At 48.9% G+C, this 20,668-nt stretch overlaps 5 protein-coding genes across 5 annotated transcripts; 3 read left to right on the top strand and 2 right to left on the bottom strand.

Moving 5' to 3' along the window:
• Positions 1 to 827: 827 nt before the first annotated feature.
• On the bottom strand, positions 828 to 2,450 carry FOBCDRAFT_200474 (CDP-alcohol phosphatidyltransferase-domain-containing protein; the record flags this gene model as incomplete). Its single annotated transcript, XM_031178610.2, has 4 exons — positions 828 to 1,820; positions 1,880 to 2,005; positions 2,168 to 2,277; positions 2,372 to 2,450. The coding sequence occupies 4 exons, from the start codon at positions 2,448 to 2,450 to the stop codon at positions 828 to 830; spliced, it is 1,308 nt and encodes a 435-aa protein (XP_031044497.2).
• Positions 2,451 to 4,081: 1,631 nt separating this feature from the next.
• Positions 4,082 to 4,801, bottom strand: FOBCDRAFT_200475 (uncharacterized protein; the record flags this gene model as incomplete). Its single annotated transcript, XM_031178606.2, has 3 exons — positions 4,082 to 4,498; positions 4,551 to 4,639; positions 4,696 to 4,801. The coding sequence occupies 3 exons, from the start codon at positions 4,799 to 4,801 to the stop codon at positions 4,082 to 4,084; spliced, it is 612 nt and encodes a 203-aa protein (XP_031044493.2).
• Positions 4,802 to 7,635: 2,834 nt separating this feature from the next.
• On the top strand, positions 7,636 to 9,024 carry FOBCDRAFT_31379 (Phox homologous domain-containing protein). The gene is made up of 3 exons (XM_059611958.1): positions 7,636 to 8,487; positions 8,558 to 8,736; positions 8,785 to 9,024. The coding sequence occupies exons 1-3, from the start codon at positions 8,047 to 8,049 to the stop codon at positions 8,846 to 8,848; spliced, it is 684 nt and encodes a 227-aa protein (XP_059464715.1). The 5' UTR covers positions 7,636 to 8,046; the 3' UTR covers positions 8,849 to 9,024.
• A 3,492-nt stretch (positions 9,025 to 12,516) lies between these two features.
• On the top strand, positions 12,517 to 14,856 carry FOBCDRAFT_221533 (something about silencing, SAS, complex subunit 4-domain-containing protein). The gene is made up of 2 exons (XM_031178600.3): positions 12,517 to 13,449; positions 13,523 to 14,856. Exons 1-2 carry the CDS (start codon positions 12,885 to 12,887, stop codon positions 14,491 to 14,493), a joined length of 1,536 nt encoding a protein of 511 aa, XP_031044487.2. The 5' UTR covers positions 12,517 to 12,884; the 3' UTR covers positions 14,494 to 14,856.
• Positions 14,857 to 15,437: 581 nt separating this feature from the next.
• Positions 15,438 to 20,178, top strand: FOBCDRAFT_292158 (uncharacterized protein). The gene is made up of 2 exons (XM_031178597.3): positions 15,438 to 19,161; positions 19,214 to 20,178. The coding sequence occupies exons 1-2, from the start codon at positions 15,526 to 15,528 to the stop codon at positions 20,075 to 20,077; spliced, it is 4,500 nt and encodes a 1,499-aa protein (XP_031044484.2). The 5' UTR covers positions 15,438 to 15,525; the 3' UTR covers positions 20,078 to 20,178.
• Positions 20,179 to 20,668: the final 490 nt, after the last annotated feature.

Genomic DNA, 20,668 nt, shown 5'->3' on the forward strand with positions numbered 1-20,668 from the left:
ATGCCTAAGCCTGGCGTGTAAGTCAGCCGTAGCAAAGGCTGGAACACATCATTCCAGAGACACTGAAATTCGACACAATGCCATTGATGCTGAAACCTCCAGTGAGGAAAGGTATGGAGTTGTGTGACCTAGCCATTTATCGTTAGTTCAGATCTAGACGTTGTGCTTCACATTAAATAGGCATTGTTGGGAGCTAGCTTGGAAACCATTTCTCCCAGCAGCTCTCCCAACCCAATATATACGAGAAACTGACAAGCAGCAAGCAAGATTTCTCGTAACTCTCTACCATAAGTTCCTGCAGCATCCATCATCTGAAGCTAACGCAGGCTACGTCATCCCGTTAACCCCACGTTTCTAAAATGTTGTGAAGCCCCTCATAAGCAACACAGATCAGACAACAGTAAAGGTTTCATGAGATTAGTATGGACGGCGATGAATAATGCATCTGAAATGTTGAAGCTTCTTATTGATTTGGCTTGCGCCCTATGCGTCAAAGCCGGGGCCTATCCAAAGACAGTCTCTAACACCATCATCTACATATACTCCTCATTTATATCTATTACAATGAATATACCCCAATGGTTGTTGACGTGATACAAGACCCCTTAGTATCCTAGCGTCATGAAGAATGCGAGAAACCCGCAAGTAAACACCAAACGCCCTCGTCATGCTTTGATTCTTCGCTCTGTATTGCGACACCAGTATTTTTTGTACCATGATCTCTCTCCAAAATCCTGCGCCTCTCTGGGTGGATTATTATTTATGTCATTTCAATCTATCAGAGCTTGACAGAACAAAATTGCTCGGCCAGAACGGCTAGTTCCGGCTTAGTGCAGCTTGTTGGCAGCCTGTGCCGCCTTGTTGGCGATCTGCTTCTCCTTGGGAATGGTGAGGGCATTGATGCCGAGGTAGTTGCAGATGCTGGTAACAACGAGCCACGCCCAGCGGAAATAGACAACCATGGAAAAGAGAAGATAGGCCCACAGGTAGAAGAGTTCGAATTGGGCGCTGACCTGAGGGAGTCCAAATCGAGGCATGTTTCCGAGGAACGCACCACCAATAAGAGGGTATAGCATAACGGTCCACCAGGGGAAAGGTTGGCGAGTCAAATGGGCGAGAATAATCTTAGTGGTCAAGCGGCCAAAGACGAATGACATGATGAAGCAGAAAAGCATGAGGTGGTTCTCCTTCATGATGGTACTGTAAGGAGAGAAGACCCAGGCGGCGATGGAAACAGTGAAGACGGCCATGGGAATCCACTCAAGGAACACAGGAAGAATGGGCTCTCCCCTAGACTTGCGAGCCTTGGCAACGTTGAGCACACAGAAGGGGATCTGTGTAAAGACGAGGGAGCCAATGATCAGGCCAATCCAGATATCTCGGAAAGTCGTCTCGCCAAGGAGCTCAGCAAGACCAGGTAGAGTATCCTTGATGCCATTAGCCAGCGGAATGGTCCAGATGCCGGGTCCCCAAATGCCAGACATGATCATAATTGTACAGGCAATAAGGATGCCTTCTGTAGGACCGTTGATAACGCCGAGGAAGAGAGTATGCGTGTGGTAGGTTTCCCAGGTCGAGAAAAACATGGGCAGGCATGGGCATAGAGCGGTGATGATGCCAGCTGGAGAGGTACCAAGACCCATGGCGGCAGTTTCGAGCAGACTGGCGAGTGTGCAGTTCAAGGAGTCGATACCGTGATCGAAGAGTTCGCCGAGGCCGCTTGAGGTTCCAGTTCGTCGAGCTTGCTTTCCGTCGAGGTTATCCATCGTTTGGTACATGAAGAGGCCAAAGGCAAAGCTGAAGTAAAGCCATGAAGGAGCCTGCAACATCACTTGCGATTAGTACGCCACTCCAGAGACATGGAAAGGCTCCCACATACCGGTCCAACGAGATCAGGCATCCAGATTGCACAGAAAGCAACATTTATCAGGATGAAGCAGAAACCCAAGAGGGTCACCATGTTGGGAGCAATCCATAGTGGTAGGAGGTTGACAGAGGCATTCCACTACATGACGACAAAGACGCGTTAGCTATCACGAGCTCCCAGAAAATAACTTGGCAGGCAAGTGGTGTCGAGCTCGACGAGACGGTAATTGTCAAGACAAAAAAGTAAAACAGAGTTTAAAAAAATGCGCAAAAGAGAGCTGAAGACATAGGCAATACATACGAAAGGACCAAGAACGTATTTCGAGACTGGCGACAGGTCGACGCTTGAGTACTTGTATGACTTGAAGTGCACCAGTGCGTCATCAGAGATGCACTCGGCAACATTCTTTTCTGCAGGGCCGCAACGTTAGTGGTCAACGGTCTTCTTTGTAATACCCCATGGAACTCAGGCGTTCAAAGAGTTTCCTTTTCTTCTCAGACTTACTCGTATTAGGAGCCATATTCGTACCGTCAGGGTCGGTGGCCGTTGGATTGTAAAGCGGAAGTGTCTCGCTTGTAGACATGGTGGAAGAGAGGGGCCGGAGGAGGAGGGGCAAAAATGGGGGACTCTTTTAAAAAGGGAACGAAGGGGAAGGTAGAAAAAAATAAAGACGTCGGTAAAAACGCCTAAACAATCGGACCTGCAGCGACGGCGGGCACGCGCAATAGTGACTTGCAGCAGGACAGGGCAAGGTATATCCGCCAAGAGGCCTGCAAAATGGATGATTGATCCTCGGCTCTCTTCCAAGGCGGTATTATCCTAACAGACGCGGGCGGCGCGGCACGTGGGCGGGAAGAGAAAGGTAATCCAAGAACAAGCGTGACAGGTTTTCTCTTATCGACAACGGTAGATGAATTGGATCTCAAGCCAAGGTTATGTGTGGCGGACCTGATTTGCGAAGACGACCGGGAGGGCTGAGACAGAGTTAAACAGCCAAGAATAGCGGTGAAGAGTCTGATAAAGAATTAAATATGTTGATGAACAGTTACGGCCAAAGAGTGTTTTTTTGCAGTTGAAGAAAAGAAGGGACTGAAAAGGTTTAAAGGGGCAGGTTTTGACAGCTCAAGGCTAGGACTCGAAATTGGAATTCAAACTCCAACTCGTACTGGTGTCGTCGTACGTCGAGCCCCTGGATCGTAAACCGCAAAGCCCCTGCTAACACCAGCGATCCGATCCACTAGAGGTCTCCGCTTACAGGGTAAACACGCATCTAAAATTGGGTAATTAGCGGCTCATTCATTTGAAGGCTCCAACCATCAACTTGACAGCTAACGAAACAGGTCGACTTTGACGGCCCCTTTCTTGTGAGACTCGAGAACAATAGCAGGTTCCTTGAGCATCCCCACGTAGTACTCTCACTTGCACAGTGACCTCAGCAGGCTCAGCCCTGTCAAAAGGTGTGCCAGCCATGTCTGCTCACGAGGAGGAGCTCGCATAGACAGCTCATCATGAGATTGTTTCGACATTATTTGATCCGTCTTAGCCGTTGGTGCCGAGGCGAGGGGTGAACTAACGCTACGAATCAATGGCGCATGAATAGAATGATTTTCACATGCCCTTCTAGGCTCGTGAGCGCGTGAGCGCCAACAAAAAGAATACGAGCCTCTCATTCAAATGCAATTGGCTGGAATGGATGCTAGTTGGAGAACAAAACTTACATCGCGGCAGTTTTGTTGATCCGATAGCCCGGTACACGTCTAAGGGTCTTGAAATCCGGAATGTGGAGTGAAGATCGACTGACGCTGGCTGTGATCTCCTCCAACTCTGGGAATCCTTGAACCGACAACGACATGTCTCGATAGGCCACTGCTTGTTTCATGCATCAGGATATCACACTGGCTTCAAATTTGTCGTCAGAGGTTTCTGGTGGTTCAACTGCTTGATTGCAGTCAACGACATGTATTTCGTCCTGTTCTACCACCTATTCCCATCTCTTCGTCCCTTCGACATTAACGATATTAATGATGTAAAAGGGCAACCCCTCAAGTTGAATCATAAAAAGAATATCCCACCATAAAAGACAACCAAACACCTAGACGTCCAAGGCTTCAAAGGAATGTAGGAGCAATAAACACAAGAGAACAGAAGCAATGCAGTAATCTCTTTGGCAGCCCGGTCGCCAAACTCAGGAAACTGTCAAGCATCACCAGAAACTCAGAACATGGCGAACCCAGCGAAAATGGTGCTCAGGACAATAGTCAGGCCCCATGTGCGCCCAGCCTCAATGACGGCGGCGCCGTTGGTCTTTGTTGTTGTTGAGCTGTCTGAGTTGTCACCGCCGTCGCCTCCTGGGGTGCCAGTGTAGACAACATTGGGATCGTCAGTAGCGCTGGCTGTCGCTTTGACGGCAGCCGTGTCGGTAGCGGTGGAAGTCGTGTTGTACTTCTTGGGGTTGCTGGCACCGCATGGGTGGTTCTGGCGGCAGTCAGAAGCGCAAGAGGCACTGCCCTTGCAGTCCTCGACACATTGATTACCCCATTCCTGGCATACGTAGAATGGTAGGGTCAGGGAGTATTCAGACACGTTGGGTTGCTTGCCGTCGCCGCAGATGCAACCGTATGTAAGGGTTTTCTGGACGAAAGAGGTTAACAGTTGTCAACGAAGCCTAGATAACGAAACTTACAGGATCACACTCGTTGACCTTGGTATCTCCCTTGCTAGTCTGCCCGCAAATCATAGGGCAGGTTTCTATTTCGTTCTGGCACCAAACACCTGGTTATGTATTAGACCCTGCACATCAAAATAATCGGCGTTAGATCTTTACTCACGGCGTTGAGACAGGGGTACACTCTCGGGGTCAATAACATAGTCGGCGTTGACAACGGCAATGGCTGAGGCAGCAACGGCCAGAACGGTTGTTCGGAGAGAAGGCATTATTGTGACGTATTTGTGTCTTGTATGAAAACTAGCTGTGTTGGATACGATGAAGGTATGTATGTGGTTGATACGTATGCGAAGCCCAAAAAAAGTTCGTAAACGGTGAAGATTGACGAAAGGTATGGAGTTTCTTTGGCCGGGGGTCAGCGGTTTTATTCACTTATATTCCAAGTCTCTCTCTTTCCCATAATGAGGAGATTGCTTGTGCTCTGTGGGAACGAGAGGTATGGAGGATGCTATCACTAAGACAACCGGGGCAAGACCCGTAGACTCGGACGATGTTTGACTTACAGATTAAGAACAAGGTATGTGAGTGATGATCGACGATTTGATAAAAGTACGAGCAAAAGAAGAATAAAGCATTAAGATGACGAGTTAACGACTGTTGAGAATCAAGACCAAGTCTGATATAGCGAGTGTATCAAAAGCAGGTGGTGAGAGAAGAGGACGATGAAGAAAAGGTCGAGGAGGTCCGAGACATTTCAATGACAGACAACCCCCGGCTATATGGGTATGGATGCATGGATGGATACCTCTCTGCCTTAGGTCCAGATACCTACCGCCGGGCTACAGCGTCAAAAGAAATGATCCGTAGCAAAAGCTGAGGCGAGACCCGAGCCTGGGCGACATCATGACCACAGACGGTGGACAAAGTAGTACCAGTAGCACCAATTTTCGCAGAGTGAACAGGGGACTTTAGGAGCAGCACAGCGGCATTGGGCTTAGCTCTAACATATCCCAGCAGCAATGAGACTTTATTTGCTCCATATCGTCCACCACTCGGCGCATTTTGTGCCCAGGAGGTCCCGGAATACTCTGGAGGCTAGGCCCGATAGACTCAACTAGTGCGGTTCGCCGCTTAAGCTTGGGCTTTTTAGGGCGGTCTGGGGAGGCTTTGGCTCGCTTGGTGTTGGTGCACCATGACCGTAATCTCCAAGGCCCTTGGTTTTAAGAGCCGTGATTAAAAGGAGTCAATAGTATTATCGATAATGTTCTTGTTACAGCAGCCCGGTCTGTGATCTTCAGAAGATCCTAATGGAGATCTCTTCAGTTGACTCGACGCTACCGTGCTCTCGTCAGATGTCGGTGATGCCCCATACTCGCCATCATGGGCATACGAGTGGAGGTCGTCCTTCGTCTCCTCTCAACCGCATCGTCCAGAGCTTGGCTTTGTGGCGGGCGCGAACGGTTGACTACTACAGACTCCACATCTAGTAGTCGTGAAGCGATATGAGACCACTGCTGCACATTTGTTATGATGGTCTTGTCATTGTGCACCACTGAGTGTATCTTGAACCACGCGAACGACGCGCTCTAGTTGGTGGTTGAGGTCGCTCACAACATGTACGAGCCCACTATGATCACGTCGGAGTATTCTTTACGGACGATTGGCCACTCGGATGCAAGAATGGTGGCCAACTGTTCCCATAAAGGGTAACTCTGTTCGGTGCTAGGCATCTGGACCAGCCAACAACCTTCGTATTTCTTACATATGGGCGGGGCATGTCACTGCACTGGACCCTTCGATAACCCCGCGCAATGCACCACGACGAGAACATGATGCTATGGATATCGCGCCAATCGTTGGTGTTGATGATATTTTGTTTGTGCCTCACTATGGAGCTTACGCGGCCAGATGTTCAGGCTCTCAGAGAAGTGATCACAGTCGCACATTTTATGAGGTATCACACAGCAAAGTCGAATAACCACTACTTCTAGTAACCCAATAACGCAGGTGAAGAAACACTCTGCTGGCTAAGACATTTGAAAGCGGAGTGCATTTGGAGATATGACGGACTAGCCGAAGAGATATCCGCTTGTCTCTCGTACAAAATAGTAAGGTAACTTCGTATCGAATCGTGTTCGTTCCATGCAGGCATTAATCGAGGTGAGGGCACTTACAGAGAACACGAAGACTTGGTTCATGACAGGTCATAAAAAGATAACCAAACCTGAAAGAGACCAGCCTCGACTTCAGAAGAATCCTCGAGAGGAATTCGTTTCATGTGGAGAGTAGATTCTCACCCCGCAGAGTCAGGATAATTTGTCCCGTTTCAAAGTGAACCTGCAAGAACTCGAGAGAAACTTTGGTCATCGATCTGGGTTTCTTCCTACAATTTCGATCACTCCTTTGATTCCAACCTCCTCTATTTTGCTCCTTGGCTCCGATTAGAGTTACAGTTTGAACTGGACCAGATGACAATGTCATATGATATGATGAGAGTTCTGCGGCTTGAAACAAAGTAGTCAGAATCTCTGTACTTGTATCCCTTGATAGAAAGCCACAGTCGATGAGATCTCGCGCTTGTCAATCCGGGTTCCGCTACGTCCCGAAAGCTTAGACGACCGGTACCCAACCGGCCTCTTCAGCCGGGCACGGAACGGACGTGGCTTTCGAGCTCCGTATTTCAAGATGAAGGCCGGCCGTAAATGCGGCGGTCATATTGTACCCTTGCAAGTGTGGTATTTTGGTCGATATCCAAGTCAGTGGGCATTGAGTTTACCTAAGAAAACCTTATCGTACTACACACAGCAGGAGATTGGTTTACTGTAAGTAATTAACTTGCGCATTTGAACGATAAATCAACTCCCCTCCTATGTTGCGATATCTCGCGGAGGCTGTAGAAATGAAGACTATGAATGACCAAATCCGGAGTAGATTCACACAAATAAGAAGCTAGAGGTCACGAAGTTTACCGGTGCGTTCTGGGTTGTCCCGACTCCCATGGACCGGGGCGCCGGCCCCTCCATCAATCGGAAAAAATCAAGCTGCAAGGCCCGGAACGGTGCCGATTAAGGCTTTGCTCTACGACATCACATCCAATTCATCCTTTCAGTTGGGACAAGCTATCGCCACTACCCAGACACACACTATACTATGTCCCTGGTTGGATCGTGCCCTCTACTCGCGCCTTGATTTCATCATCAACCTCATCCTGACGACTTGTACATAATTGACTATTTCTCTACCGCTCCGCAACCCAAATCCTTGCGCTTTGTCAACTAAAAAGCAGGGCCGCTATTCATGGGCTGTTATCCTAACTCGCTGATACGATTTCAACTGTTAATCAACATCAATATTACTCGACTGGGTCGATTGAATCACTGCTACAAGTCTTTGCGACACGATTTTACCATTGAATCACATACAATCCAGTACTATTAAACCTGTTGTATCGGAAGTTTCTTCATTAGCGACTTGAACGATTCAAGCCCGAGATTTTGTTTCATCGCATGGTTGAATGGCGACTGCGATAGATCAAGCGCCTGGCGATGGCAATCTGGCCGCCGGCGCATCGCATCCAGGCAGTTCTGAAACACAGACCGCAGCTACCGAAGTGTTTGAGACACCACGCACATCCTTCGATCATGACCCCAACGATAGCAATCATGCGCGGCACGAAACTGCATCATCTACCGTCTCCCCGAGTTCGATAACATCGCCACCATACTGGCTGAACACCCGTGCCGGCCATCAACGCACCATATCGAACATGTCGACCGAGTCCGTTCTTCCTGCTGGCGCTATAACCCTGCGTGACAACGAAGCGAGCGAGTTCGACGACCGCAACAGCGCTTGCTGGGCCAAGAGTGTTGAGGTTGTCAGCTATACCATTGTCAACGGCAGTGCAACAAATATCGGGGCCTTTGTGGTGTGGAATATCCGTGTCGAGGCTCTCAATGTGAGTGATTGGTGGTGGTTCAGCAGTGGCGTGCTGATCTGAAGATCGCGGTTGACTGACCCAACGATAGGGGAGTTATATGAATATTCGTAAACGGTATTCGGAGTTTGACGACTTTCGATATCGGTTGGTTCAGACTTTCCCCGGATTTGAGGCAGCTGTTCCGGCGCTTCCGCCCAAGAGTGTCATCTCCAAGTTTCGGCCCCGATTTCTCGAGAAAAGGCGGGCAGGCCTACAATACTTTCTCAAGTGCGTATATCAGGAGTTTCCAGCTCAATATTATGCTGACCTTATTAGTTGCATACTGTTAAATCCAGAATTTTCTGGATCGCCAGTCCTCAAGGAGTTCCTCTTTGCATAGCGTTCTTATCGTCTTAGCATCTTCTCTTCTTTGGATATGTTTACCTTTGGGTCTCATTCATGGGAGGCCTCTTTGTACAAACGATATATATTGCTTGGCCCAGTCTCACGCACATATGCAGCAGCCAACAATCCGTATTAATGATAATGAGTTGGATGATCTACCACTTGTGGCCCTACAGTTGTATTGCATGCTCGTCTGTTCTTAGCTTGTGCTTGATTCGAGAGCCAAGATGAAACCAAGGTTTGGCATTGTTGTACGACACAGTCAAGCATATCTCGAAAGCCATACCATTTGCTTCGCCTCAGTGGCATGTCATCACTGGGCGTTTAAGCTCTCGTATCCAAAGGGCTGAGTATAGGCGCCAGGGCGCAGCAAGAGAAATCCGGTCGCTAACAACAGGCGCGCGATACTAACAGTTAAGCTGTTGACTTTGAATGAAGCTTAACATAACCATGTGGAGTTCGGTATGGCTTAGAGGATATGCTGTTACGCATCAGCCAATGAGTGAGTTTCCTGTCGGATTTCCGTGCCGCTATTCTGACGCTTTGCCAGCCATGAGTCTAGATTATTTCGGTATGTAACGGCATTTACCAAGCATTGCGGCGTCTCAATAAAGCAATCTATTGAGATTTTACGGCGATGCCAATGTTCTTTGCAGGATTGCCAAGTGCCGTTCTTCCGTGACAAGAATGACAAGAACCTGCTGGTTTCTGGGCATCGGCCTGACTACATCAGTAGTAAAGACCATGTTTATAAGAGCCGCAAGATCCAGCTCTGAACTAAAGAGATTCGAAGTGTCATGAGTTCATCAGCCTTCGTCTTTTCTTGTCTCTCGATGTAATTAACAGCCTTTTCCAAGGATTTCATCGCCATTATCACCAACTTTTGCTCCCACCCCCACATTCTCAACCCAGTTCAACCCCACGACCATGACGCAACTCGAGATTCTAGAACACCGTTGTTTGTTACCGGTTTTAGTGCAGACCCCAAACGATATCAGTATGGAGCTGGAGGGGACCCCGCGACAATCGCCGTTGGGTTTAGCAGCACAACTACCAACCCGTACCGACTCCAAATTCTCAGTCGTCAGCACTGCGTCATCTTCTGCTGCTACCACTAACGGCGACTTACCCTTTACCACTAAGACAAAAGAATACATGGACTCTCTGCGACCACCTTCGCAAAAGCAATTCGAACGAATTGCAATTGTTCAACAACAACGCGAACAAGAAACAAAGCGCAGAGATCGCGAGCGCAGGCGCTGGTCGCGCGAAGTCCAGCGTCAGCGCAATAGAGCTGCCAGTATGTCGACAGTCAGTCAGGACGACCAGGCGCAGGCGCAAGCTGCGCGCACTATACAGAAAACCTTTAGAGGGTATCGCGCAAGAAGAGAGATGCAAGGGTTTGGTTTGGATGCAAGTACAAGATGGGTCACTGCAATTCGAGAAGCTCAATTTCGACATGCGACGTTGCCACGACCGAAAACAGAAGCTGATAATGAAGCTTTTGATAATTCAAAAGCGGACGGTTTTGTGAAACACAAGTCGGCGAGTGCACGAGAGAAATGGAAGAAGGCGAGCGCCGTTGCGCGACGAGCAGGTCATGATGACCTTTTGTCAGATTCTGAATCTTCAGAATCGTCTTCCGACGAAGATGCCTCCCCCGAAGAACGAGTTGCTGCACGAGCACGACGTGAGAAAGCTACTGCTGCGCGGAAACATGAGGCGCGCATGATGGGCATTCGATACTTCCTCGAGATGGTCGACCAGAAACACCGTTACGGAAGTAATCTTTGCCGTTACCACGAGGTTTGGAAGCGAACAGACACAAATGAGAACTTTTTCTACTGGCTCGACTATGGTGAAGGCCGCAACGTTGAGGTTGATGGCTGTCCACGCGATCGACTTGAGCGGGAGCAAGTTCGATACCTGTCTCGTGAAGAGCGCCAGTACTATCTTGTTGAAGTCGATAATGAAGGCAGACTCTGTTGGGCGAAGAATGGCCAGCGCATTGATACCACAGAAGAGTTCAAGGACAGCATACATGGTGTCGTGCCTGTGAACGATTCCACGCCGGCATTCAACGCCGCAGCCCAGCCTGAAGATGCACGATCCCTCGAATCTGTCAGCAGTTCCAGCTCCGATTCTTCCCTAGAGTCACGACGGGAGGCAGACCGGGCAGCCAAGTATGCGACCCCTGATTTTGACAACAGTCAGGGTATGAACAAAGTGTCCCAGATTTCAGCGTCCACGATCTTTAACAAGTTAATGCGCAAATCTGTCCGGAAGAATACATGGATCTTCGTTGCAGACACAAGCTTTCGCATGTATGTGGGCATCAAGGATTCAGGAGCATTTCAACACTCGTCCTTCCTCCAGGGTAGCCGGATATCAGCAGCTGGTCTCATCAAGATCAAAAATGGTCGACTATCGTCTCTCTCACCACTGAGCGGACACTACCGCCCTCCCGCAGCGAATTTCCGTGCTTTCGTTGCAAGCTTGCGGCAGTCGGAGGTTGACATGAGCCATGTCTCTATCTCCAAGTCGTATGTTGTGTTGATAGGACTGGAGGCATATATCAAGACGAAGCGCAAGGGCAAGGACTTTGCTCAGCGTGTGGGACACAGGAAAGATAAGATAATAGCCCCAGAGGAGGCGGCGCGAAGGGAAGAGGAAGCCAAGGACAAGAGTGAGAGTGCCGCGAAGGAGAGAGAGGTGCTACAACGAGAAGAGGCAGAGAAGCAAGAGGGAAGACCAGTAAAGAAGGCCTTAAAGAAGCTTGGCATTAAACCAACAAAGGAGGAGAAGCAGGCAGCCAAGAGGGAGAAGAAGGAGGATGTCGAGAAGATGCACGTATAGTAAGGCTCTTGGTGTTTGGCGAGGTGTTTTGGTTTTACGATATTATACCCTTTATGTATAGAGCGGTCCCCGGATTATGGTTCACGACATCAAGTACGAATACCCAAGATCATGAGTATTTTCTTTGTGCAGCTGCCAGTTCTGGCTATCAAATGATATTGCTGTGAAGCTCATCTAAGCTGTGTAAAAACCCTAGCCCAGTTATCCCATAGCTTGAATAGAGTTTCAAGACTTAACCTAGAATACCCAATAAGCGAAGGTATCAGAGCATGAATAAGCACAGAAAGGCCGGTCATGCATACCTAAGGTAGGTACTCAAAGGGAGGCAAGAAAAATGAGGTCCTTTATCATACATAAGTGATAAAAATAACTGATTTGAAGGCCTTCTTAGTCTATATTAGACTGAAGTCCGAGGATAGAGGTCCAAGGTTTCCTTGCCCTTTAACGTTACTCCTTGCACAATATGTCATCCTATCGCCCATACATACCATCTACAATACCCTAAAGCCATGATGTATTCGAGGGGTCTCACTATACGAAAGCAGAAATTAATTCAGTCGCAACCTAAGCGAGCACTTGAAGCTTTTCAGTAGAACACGAAGCTTTTTGGTTAAAGTATTTAAGTTGTTGGAAATTTTCTTCATAAACTCACACTCTTCTGTTGCCTTATGTTTGTGGTCGAGACACAATGATATCATTCCAGAGGAAAGGGTAAAGCATGTCCTTTCACTCTGTTCTAGTAGTCCATCACATTAGCTAGAAACCCGGAGCCATTGGAATTTATCGCATTGAACAAGGCGCTGGCTTGTTGATTGATAAACAATACACTATAGAAGTCAGAGAGACAGCTTTTCGAGGTGCGCATGACCAACTCATTTGCCCAGATGGCTCCAGCACGTCAACGCCCTGTAGCTTTGCATTTGTCAGTACGATATAGGGGGTACAGTGGCGCACCTGCCCTGAAATTGTAAGAACACTGGCGCTCAAAATCTTGGCTTGGTGCAAGACGGAGCCAAGATTCCACTGACTGCAAACGTGCAGTACAGACCGGTCGCACTCGCACCGAAGCCGCGTTTGAAAAACTCATCAACATCGACGACGCCATCTTCAAACTGAGCTGGCGGACTGAGAGAAATACATCTTTGAAACCATGCCAGGCATTTTGTCGTCTTCCAATGGCTTCCGTCACCCGTTCCTCGCGGCGCGCTGAAGCTCCGCACCAGCATCACCCGCATCACCACCTGACGCCCCCAGCAGGAGTATTCGCACATGCCCAGGGCGGAGGAGGAGGAGGAGGGCGCAACAAGAGGGCACTCGACACCCACGATCGCGATTTCGATGCGATCAAACCGAAAAGAACGCGATTAACAGTCGAGATCTTCGCAAAGGGCACTCACGGACTCCGTGATTCCGATATCGACAACAACAAAGCGCCACCACCCACGCGAAGACCTGCTGCGACGCCTACAGTGGCGAGTGCGACACCAATACCCCCTCCTCCTACGACCGACAGCGCGACATTGAAGCCGAAGCAGGAGCAGACTCTTACAAAACACCAGAGCAAAGTTATCAATGGAATCAAACATGAACTCGATCGGTTGCAGCCTCAGCCGAGCGATACTAATACCCAGGAGCAAGGCCGCAAGCTGCGCTCTCAGGAAGCTACAAGGTTTAAAAGTGAACTTTCTGCCTATTTTCCTGAATACGATGAGGTGATTGGGAATGAGCCCAAGGAGCAGCGTACGTCCAAAAAATTCCCCATCGTTCACCTGAATGTTGCCTGCAAAATACAACATTTTCTGACTCTATATAGAATTATTCAATGTTGACACGCCGATCGTAATCGTTGATTCCGATCCACGACGCGCCGTTTCAGAAGACAAACGCGCGATCCCACAAACTCACCACCCCGCAATTGAATATCCTGTACGCGGGTACGGCGATGCCCTCTTCTACAATGTATTCGATTGTCAGCAAGTCGATCTAGGGTTTCTAGAATCGCAGTCGAAGAACAAGACCATCGAAGATCCCTTACCAGATAAACTATTTCAGCCAATACATCGTCGAGCTGAGCGGCTGGAGAGATCAATACGTAATACTGAGAAAGGCAGAGCACAGCACGAAAGGGACCAAATTATCCGACTTCTCGAAGGACTCCAAGGTCATGACTGGTTAAGAGTCATGGGCGTGAGTGGTGTGACAGAGACGAAGAAGAAGACATTTGAACCTGCTCGTAACCATTTCATCAAAGGATGCCAGGCTATCCTTGACAAGTTTCGAAATTGGGTGTTGGAAGAGAAGAGACGGAAGATGGAGAAAGATAAGGCCCGGGCTGAGAAGGAAGAAGAAGAAAACTCATCAGGTGTTGAAGAAGACGAAGCTGGCGATGATAGCGAAAATGGTGATGCAAGTGACTCAGAATCACCAGCAAAGCAACTGCAAGAGGAAGCCATGGCAAGATCCAAGAATGCCAAAGGTTCAAAGAACCGAAAATCGACTCCTCAACCAGCTGTAGCCAAAATTCCGCGTCCTGCAAAAGCAGCACCGGCTCCGAAGCCGCCAGAACCACCTAAGGAGTTCAAGTCGTTCTTCAGCAAGAGATATGAGCGTGAGAGCGCTCTGCATCGACACAGGCGCACAGGGAGGAAGATTATGGCATGGGGTCTACCCATCCCTGAGATACCCGAGGTTGATTTTGATTTGCCGGAGGAATACCGTGATGAAGATACCCTCAAGGCTCGCGCGAGGAAGCAGCGCCGTGAACGAAGACGCAGCAAGCAGTGAGTGGTTCTTGTTTGGCTGTTTGTAATATCATTGCAGGCGAAGAGGATTTGCAGGCCGGCTGTACTAAATGGGTTGGCGTTTCGGGAGGGATCTGAGACGCCCTGTTAAGGGCGATGGTACCACAGTTGTCTGATTGGGATTGTGCGTATAATTCGAGAATCATCATGAGATGCTGTATTAGAATTGTGTCCTGCTGTAAATCAAATTGGGCTGCGAAGCCAATGACATGTGACGCCTGTTTGTTGCTCAACAAGTTCCAACTTACCTGTTAAGGATGAGAGGGCATAAACAGACGTTCAGTAATAAATACCTGAGAAATGATAGAGAAATGTCCAATGCTAACATGTTTTTTTTTTCTTCTCCCTCTTTCTTTTCTTTTCTTTTCTTTTCTTTTCAGCGAGAGAGTGCGGCGGATGAGCTGAGTTACGCTTCTCGGGGTTTCTTGGTAGTGGAGCGCTCGAGATTTATCATCTTCATTCTTCTGTTTGTTCTTTGTTAATAGAATGACAGAGATGTGAGTTTGCTGCCCACCCAATCCGCCCATTGCGCAAGACAGGTACGTACCGCGCAGTGAGCCTCATGAAATGGATGGAGTGAAGCGGTCCGTGCACGCCAGCTTCCTGACGCGCCGCGAGCTGTCTTCCTTCTTTTGCAAAGTTCACGACGAGAAGTTAATATACGGTCATTTTCCGGGTTTGCGCGAATTGCGCTTTTGCAGCATTTGTATTTAACAACAAGGCCATTTCTTTACTAATTCATTGGCCAAACTCTTCTAATAGCCACGTTACCCCTTCCGCTCCTCACTTCACGCTGAACCAACTCCGCAAACCCCGTTCAGATTGCGCCGACACCTCGAAAGAAGCACAAGACTGCGCAACGAGAACAATAGGAATTACAAATACACCTAGCGACTCCGAAGGCTTCTTTGCGCTGCGCATCAGGCTGAAACTTCTATCGATGCAGAGTCTGTGAACACCAGCTCGCAGGGGCCCTCAGGCCTTCGTTCCTTTACCCTGCCTACCACCACTCAACATGACTACACTCGCCATGCCACAGGAGCCTGCGCCTGTAAATCACTCTCTACTCGATATAGACGACGAAGCGGCCTCTACAGAAGATGGATCAGTGCTCGAGTTCTTCATCATCAAGCAAGAAGTCAATCTCGAGGTCAATTTTCGCGATAAGCGCATTGACGGAACGACCGATATTTTTCTTGTCGTATTCAGCGATAAGATCGAGGACATAGTCTTGGACGCTGCAGATTGCGACATCGATACCGAGAACATTTTCATCGCTGATATTAAGGAGTCAAACGGTGATCTCGTTGAGAGTCATAGACGGAGAACGACAGCGACCTACAATGATCCATACGCCAAGCTCACTCACCCAAAGAGTTGGAGTTTGAGAGCCGACCACCACGATATTCGCCGCAAGCGTGCCCAGTCGATATTCCGCAGCCGCAAGAACGATGTCCCCGCCGAGAATAGAGAGTTCGAGGGGTGCACACCGGTCTATCGATCGCTGAAGGTGAACCTGCGCGGTAAGGCCGAGCCGGATCGCCCGAGGCTCATCATCAGGAAGTCTATGATAGGTCTTGATGCGAACGAGAGATCCAACAAGCAGTACAGAATCACCATACCATTTACCCATAGAAACCCCCGAGATGGGATACAGTTTGTTGGCGTCGATCCCCTGGACAACCGGTTCACGCACATGTACACACGAAGTTCGATACATCCTGGGACTGCTTCGTGTATTTTTCCTTGTATAGATGATCACGGATCACGTTGCGACTGGAGGATATCAATCAAGTACCCCCGTACCTTGGGTGATGCTTTGCAACAAGCGCTTGCTACACAACAGAACGGTAGTAACCCCGACAAGATGCAGATTGATGGCCAGGAGCGTATCCATAACCTTGCCGAGGAAGATAAACTCCGCGAGATGTCGGTTGTCTGCTCAGGTTTCCTTATGGAAGAGACCGTAGATCCCGAAGATGATCACAAAAAGATAATGACCTTCGAGCCTGAAAAGAAGGTGTCTGTACAGAAGCTTGGTTTTGCAGTTGGCCCATTTGAGCATATTGATCTTTCATCTGAGTTTAGAACAGAAGAAGACGAGGTCAAACTGGGTATGAATGCGCTCAAGGTTCACGCATACTGCCTACCACACCGTGCCGACTGGGTAAGGAATACAGCAGCAGCCATCACTATGGCAGCTGATTTCTTTACATTCACGTTTGCTCGATATCCGTTCGGCAATTTCAAGCTCTGCTTCCTTGATGATATGATTCAGGACACTGTGGCTCTCTATTCCATGGCTTTCGTCAGTAATCGATTACTTTTCCCAGATGACATTATCGATACCGAGATCGATGTCACAAGAAAGATCGTTCAAACATTGGCGTACCAGTGGATAGGGATCAACATGATACCGAACACAAGAAATGACCTATGGCTTATCGTTGGCATCGCGCATTTCATGACAGATCTCTTCATGAAGAAAATTTGCGGAAACAACGAGTACAGATTTCGGATGAAGACACTATCCGACAAGCTTGTTCAGATGGACGTCGAACGGCCATCTCTTTACGATCTCGGCCCTTACCTGCATTTGGGAGAGTTCGAGATGGACTTTATGACTCTGAAAGCTCCCGTGGTTTTCTTCATCCTGGACAAGCGACTCATCAAGGCTTCAGGAGGACACGGATTGACACGCATTCTCTCTAAACTGTTGACAAAGGTTCAGATTGAATCTTCTGACAGGGCTACTATCCTTGAAACAGAGAAATTCCGAACAACTTGTGAGAAGGGGGCAAAGTATCGGCTTGAGAGCTTCTGGAGTCAGTGGGTTTACGGTTCAGGATGCCCGCGATTTGATGTCAAGGCGAAATTCAACAAGAAGAGGCTCTGTGTTGAGCTTACGCTAAACCAGATTCAATTCCAGACAGCTAAGAAGCCGCCGCTAGACAAGAATGATTTCCTACGCGTCGTCAAGGAGCGCCGCTCTGGTGTTAAGCCAGGCGAAGTACAGCCTCTGTTTACAGGACCGATGACGGTACGAATCCATGAAGCCGATGGAACGCCTTACGAGCATATTCTGGAAATCCGCGAAGATGCCACAAGGTCTACCAAATTCGAGATTCCATACAATACGAAGTACAAGCGGCTCAAGCGCACGCGTCGCATGAAGGAAAAGCAAAACGTTGGTGCCAGTATGGATGCGGAGAACTTGGATGATGCGCTCCTCTACTGCTTGGGCGACGTTCTGCAGACGCCAGACGAACAGGCACAATGGGAGTTGATTGATTGGGACCCCGAAACTGAACGAAAGATGGACCAAGAGTCGTACGAATGGATACGTGTAGATGCCGACTTTGAATGGTCTTGCGATATGAAGCGGACTCTTGAGCCGTACATGTACGTGTCACAATTGCAACAAGATAGAGATGTCGTTGCTCAGCAGGATGCTATGCTTTACCTGACCCATGGCCCTTTGCACCCCATCGCGTCAGGTTTTCTTACCAGGACGCTTGTGGACCGCCGCTACTTTCATGGTATCCGAACCATGGCTGCTGAAGCTCTACCACGACAGGCCAACATCAAGGATCTATCAATGCTTGGCCTTCGACAACTGATGAAGGCTTTCAGCGAAATGTTCTGCCACAAAGGTACGAACCAACCAAAGCCGAATGACTTTTCCGACAAGAAGCAATACAACGTTCAGTGTGCTATTATCAAAGCCATCGCTCAAGTGAGAGATGCTCACACTTACAAATGTCCGCTTGACGCTCGCCAGTTCATTCTGGACCAACTTCTCTTCAACAACAATGAGGACAACCCATATTCTGACCACTTTTACATCGCTACCCTTGTGGAGGCTCTTGCTACGTCTCTCATCCCTTCCAAGCAAGATGATTGGTTTGCGATGCAGAACAAAATTCCTAGTGAGGACGAGAAGCAGTTCCTCGAAAGGGCCATAGAGCAAATCGAGAGAGTTTTACGGCGAGATGAATGGACCCATTCATACCAGAACGTTTGGACTATTGCTGGTCTAAGTGCCAAACAACGATTGATGAAGGCGGAAGTAATCCCAAAGAAGTACAGTGATTTCGGGCAATATCTGTTGGACGGAACGAGAGATCTTATTCGGATCAAGGCCTTCGAGGCTCTGATTGACCTGGGGGCTATGTTGGATCCGACAGTGTTCTCATTCTTAACATACTCGCTTATTACCGACCGGTCACCGTACGTGCGAAACAAACTCATTGAGGCCGCTGCCTCCGGACTCGCAGCCATCGCTTTCGGAGAGCATGCTAAGGTTGTTAAGAACGACCCTCGGCCAGAAGATGAGGGAGATCTTCTGCTTGTGCAGGACAGTGCTCAGGAGATCGAGGCAAGAAAAGAGATGTTTGCGAGAAAAGAGAACCTGGATGCAGCGCTCAAGGCTTTACGAAGAGAGATGGATGAAACCTACGGAGGCGACGAACGACACTATAGCATCGCGATGCGTAAGGCGTTGGATCATCCGAGTCTCGGCCGTGGTGAGATGGAAAGTATGCTAGATTTAGCGGCGATGATGTTTGAGGAGGCTGGCGATTGGGTTATTACGCTCCCCTTACCAAAGGCTTGGAAGGTCGAGAGGCCTGTGCAGCAGCTCTCTAATCGCGTAAGTGCTACATTATTTACAAGCAAGTATGTGCTGGTGCTAACTTGGACAGTTGATCATGAAATTCAAAGCTCATTACAGGACGACACCCCGGGAGCCAATCGTACAAGCACCACCTCTTCCACCTCCCGCTCCGCCTGCCCCTATCATTGAGCAGAAGCGACCTGCACCTTTGCAGAAAACATCTTCTATCAAGATCAACACTCACAAGACAGCCTCTGCCCAACGCCCAAGCGTTCCTCCACCTCAGCGACCCAGCGCCAGTGCCTCTCCAGTTGTTCAAAGTCCAAAGCCCACTCTACCAAAGCAAGAAAGAGATACCATTGTTGCATCACCAGGTCTGTCTCGACAAGCAAGTGCTACGTCTTCATCGGGATCCAAACCATCTTGGCCCCCTGAACCCTCATCTGCTTCTAGTATCAAGCGTCCTCGGCCTGAGAAGGATGAACAGCATACCCCGGCACCAAAACGCGCAAAGGTTGATAAGCCATTTGATTCGGGTATCCCCAAGAAGAAAAAGAGCAAAATCATCACCTTAAGGGTTGCCCCAAACCGTCTTGCTCCTTTGTTGAGGAAAGAAAAGAAACCAAACGGTAATGGCCGAGTATCTCTCCCCTCAGGAGCGCCAAGAGACGGCTCTGCCCCTTCTCTGAGCTCAAGATCAGATTCCATCACGGCCAAACCCGCCAGAAAACCTCTTCCTGGAGACGCGGCGCGAAGACCGTTGCCTGGAGGCCCGGCGTCATCGCCACATCCTACACCGGAGAGAAAGGTCTCGCTAAATACTCATTCGAACCCTACACCGAAGCCTAAGTCTGCAAGTCCTGCCACGAGCACACCCCCTCCTGCAGCAGCGCCTACTCAGCGGCCCAAGATCAAGCTTATTCGAAAGCCTCAACCACCACCAGCCCCCTAAAAATTGAAGCCGAAGGGGACATCATCTCGCTGACTGATGCTAAAGCAGCCCACTGATTGCAGCAAGTTCGGCTCAATCATGGAGCAGTTTGCAGTCCGCCTACTGGCAAATAATATGCTGCCACCAAACTTACTATCATTTTGGCCTCTTACTCGTCCCTCTGGGGACCTGGCAAGTAAGTGTGGCTAGTGACGAGGAGCCATTAAACAAAGTCAATGTTAATAGGAGCATAAGAATGTGATGTGAATTGAACGCAAGATGCAATACGCGGGGAATGAGGAAAAGAATTTTTACCATTACGTTCGAACGAGAAGTTGCAGGAATTTATGGAAGCTGGTTTGTGGTGTTTCACGCATTTGGTATAGGGGCAGAGGTCACTGAAAAACTGCATTTTCTGGCGTTGGGAGCGCAACATAGTATGCGAAAGCCCTGATGAGTGAGAGGGATGCAATGAGACGTGATGAGTATGTAGGCAGATTTGGGGACCATTCATCAAGATATCCCGTCAATGATAGTCACCCCCGTGATGTTCTGACTACTTCATGCATGTCGAATACCACCCAAGGTATTAGTGAAGAGCACTTTATGAAG

This window comes from Fusarium oxysporum, chromosome IV (assembly GCF_013085055.1).
Source record: "Fusarium oxysporum Fo47 chromosome IV, complete sequence".
NCBI classification, from domain to species: Eukaryota; Fungi; Ascomycota; class Sordariomycetes; order Hypocreales; family Nectriaceae; genus Fusarium; species Fusarium oxysporum.

Excerpts from the sequence above, each read along its gene's own strand:
- FOBCDRAFT_31379 (XM_059611958.1), top strand. The coding sequence starts at position 8,047 with ATGGCGACTGCGATAGATCAAGCGCCTGGCGATGGCAATCTGGCCGCC. Across the intron at positions 8,488-8,557 it reads TCCGTGTCGAGGCTCTCAAT|GGGAGTTATATGAATATTCG; the intron begins GTGAGTGATTGG and ends ACCCAACGATAG. Across the intron at positions 8,737-8,784 it reads GGCCTACAATACTTTCTCAA|TTGCATACTGTTAAATCCAG; the intron begins GTGCGTATATCA and ends TGACCTTATTAG.
- FOBCDRAFT_221533 (XM_031178600.3), top strand. The coding sequence starts at position 12,885 with ATGGCTTCCGTCACCCGTTCCTCGCGGCGCGCTGAAGCTCCGCACCAG. Across the intron at positions 13,450-13,522 it reads GAATGAGCCCAAGGAGCAGC|AATTATTCAATGTTGACACG; the intron begins GTACGTCCAAAA and ends GACTCTATATAG.
- FOBCDRAFT_292158 (XM_031178597.3), top strand. The coding sequence starts at position 15,526 with ATGACTACACTCGCCATGCCACAGGAGCCTGCGCCTGTAAATCACTCT. Across the intron at positions 19,162-19,213 it reads TGCAGCAGCTCTCTAATCGC|TTGATCATGAAATTCAAAGC; the intron begins GTAAGTGCTACA and ends TAACTTGGACAG.